General features: G+C 42.4%; 2 protein-coding genes across 2 annotated transcripts; one reads left to right on the top strand and one right to left on the bottom strand.

The window, feature by feature from the left end:
• Positions 1 to 1,010: 1,010 nt before the first annotated feature.
• Positions 1,011 to 2,424, top strand: LOC147430119 (uncharacterized). Its single transcript, XM_086495450.1, has 2 exons — positions 1,011 to 1,888; positions 2,075 to 2,424. The coding sequence occupies exons 1-2, from the start codon at positions 1,178 to 1,180 to the stop codon at positions 2,270 to 2,272; spliced, it is 909 nt and encodes a 302-aa protein (XP_086351576.1). The 5' UTR covers positions 1,011 to 1,177; the 3' UTR covers positions 2,273 to 2,424.
• A 4,973-nt stretch (positions 2,425 to 7,397) lies between these two features.
• Positions 7,398 to 11,688, bottom strand: LOC147430118 (4-coumarate--CoA ligase-like 1). The gene is made up of 7 exons (XM_086496275.1): positions 11,419 to 11,688; positions 9,890 to 10,714; positions 9,246 to 9,444; positions 8,491 to 8,636; positions 8,339 to 8,406; positions 7,721 to 7,823; positions 7,398 to 7,639 (listed from the first exon to the last, which is right to left on the bottom strand). Exons 1-7 carry the CDS (start codon positions 11,632 to 11,634, stop codon positions 7,502 to 7,504), a joined length of 1,695 nt encoding a protein of 564 aa, XP_086352401.1. The 5' UTR covers positions 11,635 to 11,688; the 3' UTR covers positions 7,398 to 7,501.
• Between the last annotated feature and the right edge of the window lie 4,061 nt (positions 11,689 to 15,749).

Raw genomic sequence — 15,749 nt, 5'->3', positions numbered from 1 at the left:
TCAACTACATAAAAAATGATCTCAACTTTACCTCATCAACAATTCTTTGCTTGCAAGAAACAAAACAGAAAAATGAAAGAAACTTCCTTGAACCAAACTTTCAACACATACATCATCACAATGGATATGGTCTATCAATGTATCACAAAACTTACATCAAGGTGCACAATAAATCTTTCTTTTCATCACTAGGCATTGAGATAATACAAGCATTCTTCTCCCTACCCATCAACAACATCATCCATATAGTGAATGTCTATAAATCACCTAAGGCATCAATACAATCACTGCTTTCACAATTGAGAAACCTCATGGAGACCATTGATAGCAACAATGTGAGCATTATCATAGGCGATTTCAACGTCCACATTGACCATGACAATAGCCAATACAAAAAACTACATGTGTTTCTCCCCGAAAATAACTATACCCAAACAATTCAAGAAACGACAACTATCTACAATTCAATCCTTGACCATATTTGGGTGAAGAACTCAAGACCGAACTTTGTGAGCGGGACAAGATTTTGCTTCTGGTCTGATCACTCCTCAATATACATACTCCTCCCGAAATAAACACCACCTAGAACGGTCCTCGACCCTCTTGTCATCCCACACCCGGGGGGGGAACAGATGATCCTCCATCCCTACCCACCCCATGGTGTACATAGAGAAAAATAGTTTTGGAGCTTTGACTCCTCTTCACAGAACTCTTGTAACTCTCTTTTTAAATGAAATCTCATTTTTGACATGTACGAATTGATTTTCAACCTTTCTATTTCATTGCCTTCTTCTAATAGACAGGTCTCATTGCCTTCTTCTAATAGACAGGTCTTGTGATTTTATCACTTGTTTTCTTTTTCCCAAAAACACCAGAAGGAAGTAAATTTCAAAAGGCTAAAAGATTTCAATTTAAAACATAAAGGGCGAGGACTTTTAATTGTTGTTGCCGAATTTGGATGCGAGGCATAAGGTTAAAGGAAGGAAGGAACAATGCTGGGGATTACAGCAAAACGAGTGCAGAATAAGTGAACTGCACTGATTCCTGGGGCCTTTGGGGCCTTTAAGAAATGGTGCAGCCTTCACGGGAACATCACCGTGACCGTACTGATCTTCATTCTCCGCGGTAGACCCCAGCCCTTGAGAGAGATCTTGTCAATTCTCTGCATAATTAATCAATGGCAATGGCAGCTACCTCAGCAGAGCAGTCTGCCCCGAACGCAGCTGTGTCCAAGGGCGCATTGGGGCCGAATACATACCCTAGCATGGCCCTGATTCCAGCCTCTGCACCGACCGCCACTGCCCTCAGCACCACCGTGGCGAGTGCAAACTCGTCAATGCAAGCAGGCATCCCTGAAGCAGAAGAGGCATGGCCTTTTGTGACCAAGGCATTGATGGTGGCGACAATGACCAGCCAGCCGCCCGCCACCGCCGCTTCCACCCTGCTGGCCGTCTTCAGCCCCTTTGTGCAGGGCTGGGGCGCCACTCGCACAGAGAGCAAGCGCTGGAAAGAGAGGGCTGAAGCCTACATATCCGAGCATCGAAAGCACAAAACGGAGCTCGCCCACAAGCTCGACACCCTCCATGCTCAATCACAGACCCTCCAACGCAGTCTTGCCGAGAGGGAAGCCAAAGTGCGCGAGCTCGAATCCCACCACTCCACTCTTCGCTCCTCTGCATCATCTCTGGAGAAGAAGCTCGCCGAGGCCGAGGCTGCAGCCCACGCCGCCAAGCAAGCCCATGCCGTGGAGGCCCAGGAGAGAGAGAAACAGGCGGAAGCCATGACGAAGAGCGCCCAGGAGGCCAAGGCCACCTATGAGAAGCTCTCTCAAGAGGCTGACAAGAGGGCTAAGGCTCAAACTCTGGAAATTAGCAACCTCCTAGATAAGGTAATGAGAATTTTCATGCATGTATACATATGGTAATTGCCGTGTATCACCTTGTAGAAATATTGTAGGGGCTTGAGAACTTGAAGAACATTGTTTTACAGCCAGAACATGCGCCTCTTTGGTTGTGTAAATTGTGTAAATTCGAAAAGTCTATTTCTAACAAGCCACATTGCTTATTTCCCAAAGATAAAAGAGGATGAACTTGTCAAAGCTAAATTGGAGGAGCGCCTAAGTTCTCTCATGGCTTCCCTTGAAGAGCAAGTAGCACAAACAATCCAACAAGCTACAACCCTACAAACCCGATTCGCAGAACTAAATACTCGCAATGAAGCACTTGAACGTCAACTCGCATCATATCGAAGGATGTCTACCAGAAGGTTTTGACTATCCTTATTACTTTTAATATTGAGCACATGCGCACGACAAAGATAATTTAACAAGCTAGAAAAGTGTAAAAGTTGCACAATTATGTGCAATGTACATGCCATATTATTACAGAAAACTTTGAATAACATTATTTATTACCCATTGTTGAATTACCACCTCTCTCTCCCTCTCTCTCTCTCTCTCTCTCTCTCTCTCCAATCACTTAGTAAAGACTCGTTGTATACATCTTTAATTAAGGTCTCTTAAGATTGCTTCTAAGATGTTAAAAGTTTGGAATCTATTCTTCTCTCTCTCTCTCTCTCTCTCTCTCTCTCTCTCTCTCTCTCTCTAATGCAGTTGTTTTTAACCTAGTAGACAACAGCTCACTCTTTTAATTATAACCTTATCATACAAACCCCAATTTGGGTGATCTATAGCCTTAATCAAAGAGCTTGACGCCCTCTATGCACTGATGTAGAAACTATTAATGTCATTTGCATACATACAAGGCATTGATTCAAAATAAGAGAAGAACATGAATCCCTCGAGTTTCTCCAAAATCTTCTACAAGAGCTTACAACTATTAATGTCATTTGCATACATACAAGGCATTGATTCAAAATAAGAGAAGAACATGGAATTCAAGTATCAATTTTTTCAAGTCCAAGAAAAGATATGCACTTGTAGAAGATTTTGGAGAAACTCGAGGGATTGGCAGGTTGAGACTTCTAGTAACTTGAGTTTTATAGATATATACACAAATTTTAGGCAACCATATGAGTAACCAAATGTTAAAAAGATATCATTTTATGGCTTACTTCCATGTATACCCTTCTTTTTTTCTATTGAGGATGTATATGTGGTGGGCTCAAAAGATTGGCGACTCACAAAGCGGCAAATCTTCAAGGTATCAAGTCAAAAATGAGATGGAATGGAGATTTTACACATGAGTAGATGTGTGATATGTTCAATCTTGCACTTCAACATGGTATCCTTGTGATTATTGGAGCACTAACTAGGTCAAGCCTTTGCGTAAAGGAGGAGATGTAAAGAATGTAAATAACTAACTGATCTCTTATTGCAAAATTGTTTGGGTGCATAATGGAGATAAAATTGAGTAATTGGGATGAAGAGAATGAAAAGTGTGCAAAAGAACAATCTGGTTTTTGTTGACGCTATAGCACCATTGATCATTTTGTCACTCTTCGTATTCTCACAGAGGAAAGTCGATTGAAAGGCAAGCGATTGTATTATTGCTTTGTGGACTTTAAGAAATCCTTTGATATGATTCTATGTAACAATTTGTGGAGAAGATGGAAGAACTTCAAGTGCTAAGTGAGTTTATGCTTGCGGTTTCTCGAATCTATGAGAAGGTGATGTGTGAATTACACATGGGAAGAGGAATTTCAAAAAAAATTGCAAACATTTATTGGGGTTAAACAAGGATGTCTGTGTCACTAATTCTCTTTGGTCCATGTATCGATCAATAGACCAGATCAAAGCAACAGTTTTTGTGTCCATTTAAATCGATTGATAATGTTATCAATAAATTAGTATATCGATTGATAATGTTATCGATAAATTAGTTTATCAATCGATATGTATTTGAAAACAATGACATGTCACCTGTATAATATGTTCAAATAATACAGTTGAACGTATTATAAGGCCATTATTCATGTTTAAAATGTTTTACAAACAACGTATTATGTAAAAACTAGCTCCACGGTACTCCAAGTGGTAGCCCTCTCCAAACTCCTCAAAGACACCCACCATTGCCATATGCATCAAATGGCCATAATATTGTGATGTATGCACATGTCATGTCGGCTTAACTGTAATATTTATTTGAATCCAAAACTATCACATTTGTTTATACCGATATCATTTACGAAACTTAAATTATTTTTCAACAATAGATTGATTACTAAAAGGGTATTGTAATACTCTTGAAGATAAGGGAATACCCCTTGAACACATATAAAATAGTAGATTTACATAGTGAACGCCCTGAAATCCCCCTCTCGATTGTCAGCATGAATTAGTTGTACCTACTTGCAAATATCAATACATGGACGAATTATTGCATATCTCTCTCTCTCTCTCTCTCTCTCTCTCTCTCTCTCTCTCTCTCTGTGTGTGTGTGTGTGTGTGTGTGTGTGTGTGTGTGTGTGAAAAAGTCTTTTATGTGCGTTATGTTATAAGCTTCTGCATTCATACGAAGGTCTCTTAAGAACTTGCTCTCTCTCTCTCTCTCTCTCTCTCTCTCTCTCTCTCTCTCTCTCTCTCTGTGCAACCTCAACAATAATACTAGTTGCTTCCACATAGAAGCTATATGTAAACACTCATATTCCTTGGTTGAGTGAGAGAGTTCCACATGAGGGGATTGAATAGACAAATTTAATTGCAGCAACTGCATGGTGTGTAGAGCCTTGTCTTTACCTTTTACGGCATCTTTAACATTGCTCTCAGCCTTGTCCTAATCTACATTTCTATTCAACGGGAATCATCACTTGGTATGCGTGTTTGATAAACATTAAAAAACACAAATTATCTTCCTTTGCTCTTGCAAAATTTGTAGTAGGTATATGATCACAAGGATCCTTAATCTTTTTTATAGAGTCTTATTTAGTTGGGGCACTTTGCTTTTGTCATTACCTAAGTAGAAGATTTGGTATCTACTATAAGGCATTTATCACCAAACCCTTTCTGACGAGCATCATAAACTTATGTATCAAAAGTAGCATCTTTTAGAGTTTTAGGATGAAGATTAGTAATTTTTGCTTTAAAATCAATGTGTCATAGGAATCCCCACACATTGTGAAGTTCATTGAGACCATTTAAGAATAACTTGAGAAATATAAGTGGCCAGAGATGATGTACTCATAAAATACTCATCCCAAGCTTCCCAATTCTTGTCATCCTAGTTATGGAAAAGAAACTCTTTTTGGAGCATAGTTTGAAACCTTGTACAAGTTGTAAACTTTAGTGACATCCACCACTTTGTAGGCCTTGATTTCATGTGCTAGACTAGCTTCTAGGGAACAAAAAACATCTGGTGTAGCCTGGAGTTGGTATCTTTTGTCCACCTATGTAGGAACATGCTAATTGCATCTTTATTTTCCTCCTAGGTGGTTTTAGATACGTCATTCGTCAAGAAGTTTTTTTGTTTCCATGACCTGCAAGAGGAGATTTTGATGATGATGGAATTCCATTGGCCCCCTTAACTAGCCATGGCAAGAATCTTTGACTGATCCTTAGCTGCTTGCACCATAGAATTATTAACCAACTCCAAGACTGTAGTTAAATTGTATTAATTAATGTCAAAGTATTTTCAATTTGTTCAATTCCTCATAGGAGAGTGTTGAAATCTTACATGTCAATGAAACCATGGTCATTTTGGAGATCGTCTTTCTTGTTCGCTCGCACATCAAGCATAGCCGCATTCAGCCTCGAAGGTGGAGGGTTGTCAAAATCAAAGCCATGATTTTTTGGAAGAGGAGTATGTGCCAACATGATAGAGAAAAGAAGTAGAAAACTCTGCAAGAAGAATGGGACTTGCTCTTGTTGTAACGGGGTCACACTGTGCGTAACTTTACTGAAATTACATTTTCAAAATTCCCAACATACTTGCTGGAAAACTCAGGCAATTAGGAAAAAATGCGGAAAGCTAGAAACAAGTGAATCCCAATTCCTTTTGCATCTTTAAAAAGCGTGCCTAGTATTTAAGGTCTTGAGCTTGTGTGGGAATCTTCCTATGTAAAGAACCTTGGCCTCAAAATAATTTCTAAGGGTGCTGGAATGCGAAAATAACTTTGATCAAGAAGCAAAATTGATATTCTCCTCAAGGCAACCCTCTTCAATCCTATGCCTGTTGTTTTCTACGCACATCGACCTGGCCTTTGCTTTGGCAAGCACGTCGTAGAATTTTTGGTGAAAAGTGTGGCACCTTTGCTATTTTTAGCATCGAAGGCCCTTTCTATGGTTTCAAAATGAACTTTGAGCTCTAGTTTACCCAGCATACCTTCTTGTAGGAACCCTTGGCCCCTATCTTTAGTACCCCTTTGGATCTTATCCCTCCGAACTTTGCACTATAAGACCAATTGAGACCAAATGTATCTTAGATGAGGGCCGAATGACTACTGAATGAGAGCCAAATGTATTTTAGGCAAGGCCCAAATGAAAATATAACAAAATATAATAATTCATCGTACACCAAGAACACCAATCTTTACTGTCTTGATGTTTTTGGACATGCCTAGACTACCATTATTTACTATTTTCCTATCTCTTTGAAAGGGACGATCATTTATGATCCCAATTTTTCTATATTTACTAAATATCGCTCACACACTAAGACCCCCCCCCCCCCCCGCCCCCCCCCCCCAATTCCCTTTTGGGATGTAAGGGTAAGGCCCACAAACTTCATATGTATACCTTTAAAGATTGAACTCACTTGACCTAAAGCTTAAAGACCACCTTTGTGCAGTGTTTGGGAAAGGTTTGCTTCAACTTAGCCTAGAGCCAATTCAAAATCCAAAAAAACAGACAGTTTGTAACAAGGAAAAAGTAAACCAAAAGAAAGAGCTTTAAAATCCTGCAAATTTGGAAAAGACTACTAGTACTTCTTCTTGTTTGCATCGTCACAAGGAGCCATCACCGTCTTGGGAAAAGACTCTAACTGGCAAGTGCCTTTGTAAACTTCTTGCTTGTAAAATCAAAGGATACAGCCCAAAAGTGGAGGAAAAATTCGACATTTACGCCTGACCACCTTTTGAGATGGATACACTACTTTGTGGATAGTTTCTGTGGAGGCCTCGTTTAGTCTTCCTTGGACTTAGGGGTCATTAGTTCAAGAGCAGGTTTCTTCTGACGTTGATTCACAGAAATCATGTTGACAAGCTTGATATCAGATGAGAGATTGCATATTGCAAAGACGCCCTCAATCACATATTCCGCTTTGTAGTGTGACTTTTCAGGTTGAAAATGAAATATCCCAGAGGTTTAAAAAGGGGGCATTTTTTAACGTTATAAATCCCTGCAAGTCTCTCTCGTTCATGAGTTGAGGCAAAAAGAAATCTAATTTGAAGTTGTATACACCTTTTTAATAAAACTCAACACAAGCTAGAGATTACACATTCCAAGACAAATAATGTAATCACTCAACATTAGCTATAAATTACATTTCAAGGTGAATCCCGTAATTACGGCCAATTGACTGAAAAGGCCCTCATTCATTGGTGCCTTTCATTGAGTAGTAGAGCTCTTTTGTTGCAAGCGTTTGAGAAGATCTTCCTTCACATTTCGTCGCAGAATTTTTCCTGCAGCCGTCTTTGGAACACTGTCCACAAAATCTACCAATCTCACCTTCTTGTATGAAGCTACCTGCCATCACATTAGCACAGCCCATCAGAAAGTGAAATAAAAATGCATACAAAAGGACTACATTATCTTTGAACATCCTACCTTTGAAGCAACAAAGTTTATCACATCCTCCTTCGTCAAGAAGCTGCCCGGTGCAAGCACAACACAGGCGGCAGGTATTTCCCCAGCTTCCTCATGAGGAACTCTGTTAAAAAAACACACAAAGTCATCAAGATCGAAACAACAGACATAATGATTGTCATACAGTTGCGCCGCCTTTATAACACATTTACATTCTCTGTCTTCATTGAGATAAAAAAACAATTGTCACAGACGAGACGACGGAATAGTTCTTCACAGGTTCATGGCTCTACCATGTCCAATGCGCATTGGAGCAAAAGAAAAGACTTTACTTCCGGACCTGGGCAGCATTTAGTGGCTGCTGCTGCCCCCATCTGAACCCAGCCTCTCACAACGCCTACATATGCATAAGATGATTTCTATATGGCACGAATTGATAAGCTTTATCCAACGGTCCACAATTGCCCCTAAGAATTCCATCGTTCAATAAGGCCTTTTATAGCCACAAAGAAGCGTCCAATATATGTCACAATGACCTACTAAGACAATGCCTGGTTAATGCCTCTCTTACAAGAAAGAGAAAGAATGCACGTTTTCTTTACTTAGGGGGCGGGAGAGAGACAGAAAGAGAGCACTTACGGTACAACAGCAGCATCATTAATTTCTGGATGTGAGATCAAAATAGCCTCTAATTCTGCAGGAGGTACCTGAGTTCATAGAGAGTCAAATTAGCTCCTTGATGTTCGTCATTAGACAGGTAAGCATAACAAAATTGGATGTTGATTACTCACTTGAAAGCCTTTGTATTTAATCAATTCCTTGATTCGCTCCACAATAAAGATGTCACCGTCGTTGTCGATATAGCCCACATCACCCGTGTGAAGCCAACCTTGCTCATCGATGGTGCTATTAGTGGCGCTTGGATTCTTGTAATAGCCTGAAAGGCTAAATTATGTTAGAATACATATTCGGAACCGTCATTGGGTGGGGCTCCTTGTAGCCAGCACGAAAAGCAATCCTGCTTCCAATGCTCTTGCAATGAGCACATGAGCGGCTTCTAGCCGGCCAGCCACATCATCACAGGGGCGTGCACATTGCGTGTCAAGAGATGATTGCATGTGTCAGCTTTTTATGCTAGGCGAAGCAGTGCCGGCTGATCGTTAGAATTCAACCCCCTTTCCAGCCAGCCACCAGCAGCTCATCGCATCGTGCAATGATTGTGCTTCGCGTGTTCTCTGTTTATGTCTAGACCAATGGCGTGAAGCAGTTCACGGGTGGCCGCCTCAATGTGCTAAAAATGAAGATTACAGTCGACCAGTAGCAGCCAGCACCTACCCTGTTGAACAGGCGACCGAAGCCCTCATGTGCTAAGGTTATCTGTGTACGAGGTCGATGTCACCCTCTCAACACAAAGCCAACAGCACGCAAATCCACCTTGATGCTTCCCTTTGCTATTTGCAGGTCCCTTCTATCGTGACCGAAAGAAACTAGGCAAGAGGGGTGCGTGCGTGTGTGTGTGTGTGTGTAGGAGGGGGGAAGGGCATACCCTTGGTCACGCATTGGCTTCGTACGCAGATCTCTCCGAGAGAGTTTCGAGGCAGCGACTTTCCCGTCTGCGGATCGACAAACTTCACTTCCAAGTTGGGCAGAATGAAGCCCACGGAGCCTTTCTTTGCGATGCCGCGGGGATGGTCGGGCGCGCAGTGTGAAAGCGTTATGCAGCTGTGCTCCGTCAACCCATAGGCCTGTTTTACAACACATACATACACATGAACATCCATAGAGAGACTACGCCCATGCACATGAAACTGCAAACGCATGGGAGCCTTTACAAAACCTCGTCGTTCTTGACAAGGCCAACTCCTTCCTCTCATGCAACATGTTGGGATTGTGTGTGCAATCATGTCGAAACCAAAAAAAAAACATGCACTCAGACGTAGTTTTGTGCATTCTTGAGATACAAACATAATCTTCGACAAACTCATGCTTACTTTTTCCCTTACTCCATGATTTCGCACTGAAGGAATGGGGAATCTATCCTGACTTTGTCACTATTTGTTCCACTAGCCCCGTTATCAATACCCCCAACCACCCACACACAAACTTCCTAAGAATGATGCAACTTGTCCGACCATGTTATGACCTCCATTTCCAGCATGCCTAAACACGAACAGTCAAAGAGAACCATACCTCTTGGATTACTACTCCCGGAAACTTCTCTTCAAAACTTTTTTGGAGGTCTGGTGCAAGTGGTGCAGCCGCGCTCATTACTGCTTGCAATTTGAGCTTGGAAAGATCATAATCTTCCACGAGAGGGCTCTTCACTAGAGCAAGGATGATGGGAGGCACAATGGGAGCAAATGTAACCTCATGCTTAATGAGGGCTTCCAAAAAGGGGCCAAGTTCAAATCTTGCAAGAACCACTACTTTGCCTTTGGTCCTTAGAGTAGAGCAACAAATACCGGTAAAGCCATAAATGTGGAAGAAAGGCATTAGCCCAAGTGTCACATTCTCCCCAGGTTTAGCCTTGTCAAGGTCAAAGAGAGTGGAGCACAAGTTAGCAATGAGATTTCGATGAGTGATCATGACTCCTTTAGATATGCCAGTGGTACCAGAAGAGAAGGGAAGGGCACAAAGATCATCTTGAGATACTTGAGGGAGAGTTACAGAAGAGCTATCAGTGTCATAGAGGAGACTTGCACTAATGGTGCCTTTTGGAGGATTTTCATTGTTCACTACAACAATAGGCAGTTGATTTGTAGGTTGTTTTATTTTTTCGTATGAGTGGATGTCAGTGATGACAAGCTTGGCCTCAGAGTGCTTGATTTGCTTTTCAAGTTCTTGAGGATGAGAAGATGTGTTGGCACCCATAAAAACACCTCCTGCAGTGAGTATGCCAAAGACGAGGATGGGATATTCTGCCATGTTAGGAAGTAGTACACATACTACATCTCCTTTTTGAATGTTGAAGTGCTTGCACAACCCGGCTGCCACATTAAACGAGAGTGAGCGCACCTACATATCAAAGGAAATACAAGTTAGTCTTTATGTACTTATAATGCCCACTCTTTTTTCTAAAAATAGCCATCTCTCTCTCTCTCTCTCTCTCTCTCTCTCTCTCTCTCTCTCTCACACACACACACACACACACACACACACACACACTCACACACACACACACACACACACATTAATCAAAAAGTCTTGAGTTCAAAATTAGTCTAGACCAGTGTTAGAAAAAAACCGGGATACAATGTATTTTAACCGGCCAAAATCATAAAATCCCGGTTAGATTTTGAGCTTGCCTTGAAGAAAACTGGCAAATTTACACAAGTTTCAGTGTAAAAACCGGTAGGATTTCAAGTTTGCCCTTATTTTCTTCGGTTAGGAAAAATGTATTTTTCTAGCCCTGGTCTAGACAGGTTTTTGAGGTCTTTTGGGATTGTTCCCAAAGTTCTCCCCTCCCTAAAACTTCAACGGTGCCTTCGTTTGATGCATCTCTCTCTCTCTCTCTCTCTCTCTCTCTCTCTGCGCTTTTGAAGTTCGTGTCCTGATCTCTCTACCCATGATGCATGCGCGCGCGCGCGCGCGCACACACACACACACACAGAGAGAGAGAGAGAGAGAGAGATCAGATCTTTCTAATCTGGTTCTCACCACGTAAGCAGCTATCATTCTACAAACTGATCAAAGATGGTGCAAGAGACGAAGAGAGAGACCTGTCCGTGGGTGAATTGCTTGCCAGTTGCCTGCACAGCGTCGACGATGGCGATGGAGTCGGCGTAGTCGTCAACATGCTGAAGAACAAATTGCGGCAAGGAGAGGTTGGAGGGAATAGGAGCGGGCTCCAATTGTGATCTGAAGATGATTTCTTCCTCCTCCTCCTCGGCCACCTCCTTGGCTGCAGGTGCAGCCCTAATGGGTGTCTCCTCCATGCTCAAGGCTCTCTCTCTCTCTCTCTCTCTCGCCTTCCTTCCTACTTCGCAATTTATTGTCCAGCTCTGCGTAATCTTTGTACTTCGCCGATGAGGTTGCCCACTTCAAGAGCGTGTCTTTATTTTCGGGCTGGTTGAAAAAGCAACCCACAACCGTGCTCCCTCTTTTTCGAAAACTCCAAAAAAAACATTATTTTGGAAAGCATAAATACATCCAATTTCAATTTAGTAACTGTTTTTTGCACGGTTTGTTTCGAACAAAACCTCATTCGATTGTTGGCTGCCGCTATTTCATGCTATGCACGAGAGGTCATCCCTTATAAGTATTGCACACAAGAGTTACCTACCATGCCATAACACATTCGAAAATGTTTATAATCATTTGACATTAGCTTTCTCCCAAGGGATATGTTCTGGTCGTCGTTATGGGAAGAGATAAACTTTCTATATGTAAAGATCTGCCAATAATTAGTTCATGTCATATGGATTTCATACGGATACAAGAAAGCTCAAGGGATTCACTAGTACCTTCCTGTATGGTGGCACGTGAGTTCACAACAGGGTTTCTTTTTAGAACCGTGATAAGCGTATACAATAGGGGGTGCCACCAATTTTGGGGATGCCAATATGTGTGTGTGTGTTGGGGGGGGGGGGGGGGGTTGTTCATTGCCCTGTAAATTAAGGGTATTCTTGAATTTTTTCCTACAACGCGTGCCAAAAAATGGCTAATGATGGGGCTTCAAATGTAAGGTTCATCATCTACGGAAGGTGATTCACTAGAGGCTCACGCATTAACGACAATAGTAAGCTATGGACAACAATAGAGGTGATTTTACATCCACAAGTTCATCATCTAGAAGGCATACAAAACTGGTGGGCACTATTTCTTAGCTTTCATAATAGCTTATATTGACAGTTGTAGTAACTTAGATTACATATGTATAGTCCAAGTAGTGGATTCTTTGAGATTTTCTATCTAGCTCTTACATGTACAATAAAAAACACATGCTCAAAGCAAGTGGGCTTGCTCTCAATGGAACACATGTGCATGTTAATTTATGATAGGCAAGCTGAGGTAGTCATGGAGGAGTTGCTATCAAGTGAGTTCTCTACAAAGTTATGCATCATTTGGTTTCTTTTGCAAAGGCTTCTTGTGAACGGCTGGTGGTCGAGTTCTAGACGGATTTGCCTACCTAAAAGCGGCTACACATGGGCGCATGGGAGAGTTCTACTTGGACCTGGTTACACAAGGGTGGCCACACATGGGCGTTTAGCCTTAACGTTCAAAGAAAATTATTGGGTCTTACTTAAGTTTCCCAAGGCTTGATTGAGGAAAACGATAGGCAAAAATCCTACGGGCCATCAAAAGTATTATGCTAAACTAGCAAAAAGATATTATGATCCTTTTTAAATCTTGAAGCCAATCAATGACATGGCTTATCAACTCAAGTTGCCCAACCATTGGCTCATACACAATGCTTTTCATGCGAGCCTACTTAAGCCCTACAAAGGAGATCCACCAAGAGAACTAATTATTGAAGACACCAAGACCCTCCAGAAATCAAAGACCAAGAAGAGGTGCTACAACCCGAAGCTATCCTTCAGCATGAAGACGAGGTACTACAACATGGTAAGATTATATGATGGTATCTTATTAAGTTAAAAAATTATCCTTTTGAGGATGCTAGATGCAGCATGGCATGATAGAAAGCCTTCTATTGAGCACATGCGTGTTTTTGGTTGTTTGGCATATGCTTTGGTGCCACAAACACAGTGCAAAAAATTGGATGATAAGGCTGACAAATGTAATTTTTTTGGTTATCGTGCTGAAAGAAAAGGTTACAGGTTGTATCATCCACAAACAAGGCGTATTCTGATTTCATGGGATGTAGCGTTTGTGGAAGATTCTGTTTAGCTCTTGCTATCATGTAATAGAGACAGTAATGTAAGCTCACAGGACATTTACGACACTTTGTTGCCTCTTTTCATTGGTGGAAGTTTGAATGTAGATTCCAATGAGGCAAATGTACAGCCTATAGGGATTTCTGAAAATGTTACAGATCAGCCTATTACGATGCAGATGTACATGATGTACTTGATGAGGAAAGCGTTGAAAATGAGCAGGCTAGAGGTATGCCAAAATGGCTGGTGCATACATTGCATGACAGTAAATTGGATGCACCTTTGTCTAGTCATACTCGTTCAGGATCTCGCCATGCATCTTATGCATCAGATTGTTATTCTTTGGCTATGTCTAGCTTACATGATGTTGAGGAGCCTCTATCTTTTGATGAAGCACAAAATTTAAAAAAATGGATGGTTGCCATGGTATCAGAATATGATGCACTTATAGAAAATGACACATGGACTTTATGTGATTTGCCTCCTGGCAAAAAGGTCATTGATATGAAGTGGATTTACAAGTTGAAATGCAAGCCGGATGGTGAGATTGATCGCAATAAGGCTCGACTTGTTGCAAAGGGTTATGCACAACAAAAAGGCATAGATTATGAAGAGACTTTTGCTCCCACTTGTCATATGACTATTGTGTGTTTTCTATGTGCATTGGCAGCTCATTTTGGTTGGGATGTACATCAACCAAACATTGTTACTGCTTTCTTGAATGGTGACATATTTGGGGAAGTTTATGTAACGCAGCTCGCGGTTTTGTCAAGAAAGGACAAGAGGACAAAGTGTGAAAATGTAACAAGGATTTGTATGGGTTGAAGCAATCTCCTCGTGCTTGGTATGAGAAAGCTGACACTCATTTAGTCAAACAAGGCTTTCATAATAGTCCAACAGAAAGCACATTGTATGTAAAGCGTGAGGGTGATGTACTTCTCATTGTGGTTCTTTATGTAGATGATTTGCTGGTCACTGGACCAAATGAGAGACATATTGCTGAATTTAAGGCTGATTTGAATGCTACTTTCAAGATGAAAGATTTGGGGCTGTTGCATCATTACTTGGGTATACAGTTTAAGCAGTGTGATGGTGGTATTGCCTTGTGTCAAAAAAGTTACATAGAGACATTGCTATGTAAGTTTGAACTTGAGGATTGCAAACCTATTGCCACTCCCATGGAAACAGGTTTGAAATTGAGTCTCCATGACGCTGGTGACCCTACTAATGTCTTTACCAAACTGCTGTTGGATGCTTCATTTATGTATGCAGTGATAGCCGACTTTTGAAAATAAATAAATAAATAAATAAAACTCATTTCACCGCCCCCCCCCCCCCACTCTCGTTACCCCCCCACCGTAACCTATTTTTCCCCCTCCCGCCCCACGGGCATCGGATAAAACCCTCGCACTCTCTTCCCCCCATTTTCCTTACATACCCCCTTTTCCTAATATCTCTCTCCCCCCGATTTACCCTCCCCGGCCAGGTAGAAACTCAGAGAAGAAAACCCAACCCCTCTCTCGTGCTCCCTCGGTGCGAGCCGTGTGAGACCCCCCCCCCCCCCCCCCCCCCTCACTCTTACACTTACCCGAATCACACTCACCCATTACCCTCTACCCTCATTCCCCCCCCCCCCCCCCCCCCTTCCCCACCCGCTCGCCTCACCCTCCTTCGGCTCATTCACACCCCCTCGGCCTCATTCCCCTCCCCTCTTGGCCCGCGGATATATTCCCTTACACCCCACCCATTGACTAATCCCCCCCCCCCCTTCGTCCTTAAGCCCCATGCAAAAACAACCCCCCCCCCTCTCACCCACACAACCCATGCCCCGCCATACCCCCTCTCCCCTCACTCTCCCTCACACACTCTCTCTATCTCTTATCCCCTTACCCCTCTCCCCTCCCCCTCTCCCTCACTCTCCCTCTCACGGAAGCACCAAAGGCTCTCTCTCTCTCTCTCATCCGGATGCCGCCACAGCACGCCAAAGCTTGCTCTCTCTCCCATGCGGGCAGCGCTGCACCACACACAACACACACACACACACACCCCACAACACACCCCCCCCTTCTCCCTCTCTCTTCCCATGCGTTGTGCGCCGCATTGCATCCCACACACACACACACACACACGCCCTCGCGGCAACAGCATGAAAACAAAAAAAACACACACACACACACACACTCACACACACCATACATACACCCCCCCCTATC

Source organism: Adiantum capillus-veneris, chromosome 22, assembly GCF_014529385.1.
Source record: "Adiantum capillus-veneris isolate H3 chromosome 22, ASM1452938v2, whole genome shotgun sequence".
NCBI lineage: Eukaryota > Viridiplantae > Streptophyta > Polypodiopsida > Polypodiales > Pteridaceae > Adiantum > Adiantum capillus-veneris.
Note: the sequence above shows the minus strand (reverse complement) of the source record. Positions and strands in the feature narration are given on the sequence as shown.

Bases quoted from the DNA above. Each gene is read 5' to 3' on its own strand.
- LOC147430118 (XM_086496275.1), bottom strand. From the start codon at position 11,634: ATGGAGGAGACACCCATTAGGGCTGCACCTGCAGCCAAGGAGGTGGCC. The intron at 10,715-11,418 runs GTCTCTCTCTTC...TTTGATATGTAG, and splicing joins AGCAATTCACCCACGGACAG to GTGCGCTCACTCTCGTTTAA. The intron at 9,445-9,889 runs GTATGGTTCTCT...GTTGTAAAACAG, and splicing joins CGGGAGTAGTAATCCAAGAG to GCCTATGGGTTGACGGAGCA.
- LOC147430119 (XM_086495450.1), top strand. From the start codon at position 1,178: ATGGCAATGGCAGCTACCTCAGCAGAGCAGTCTGCCCCGAACGCAGCT. The intron at 1,889-2,074 runs GTAATGAGAATT...TATTTCCCAAAG, and splicing joins TTAGCAACCTCCTAGATAAG to ATAAAAGAGGATGAACTTGT.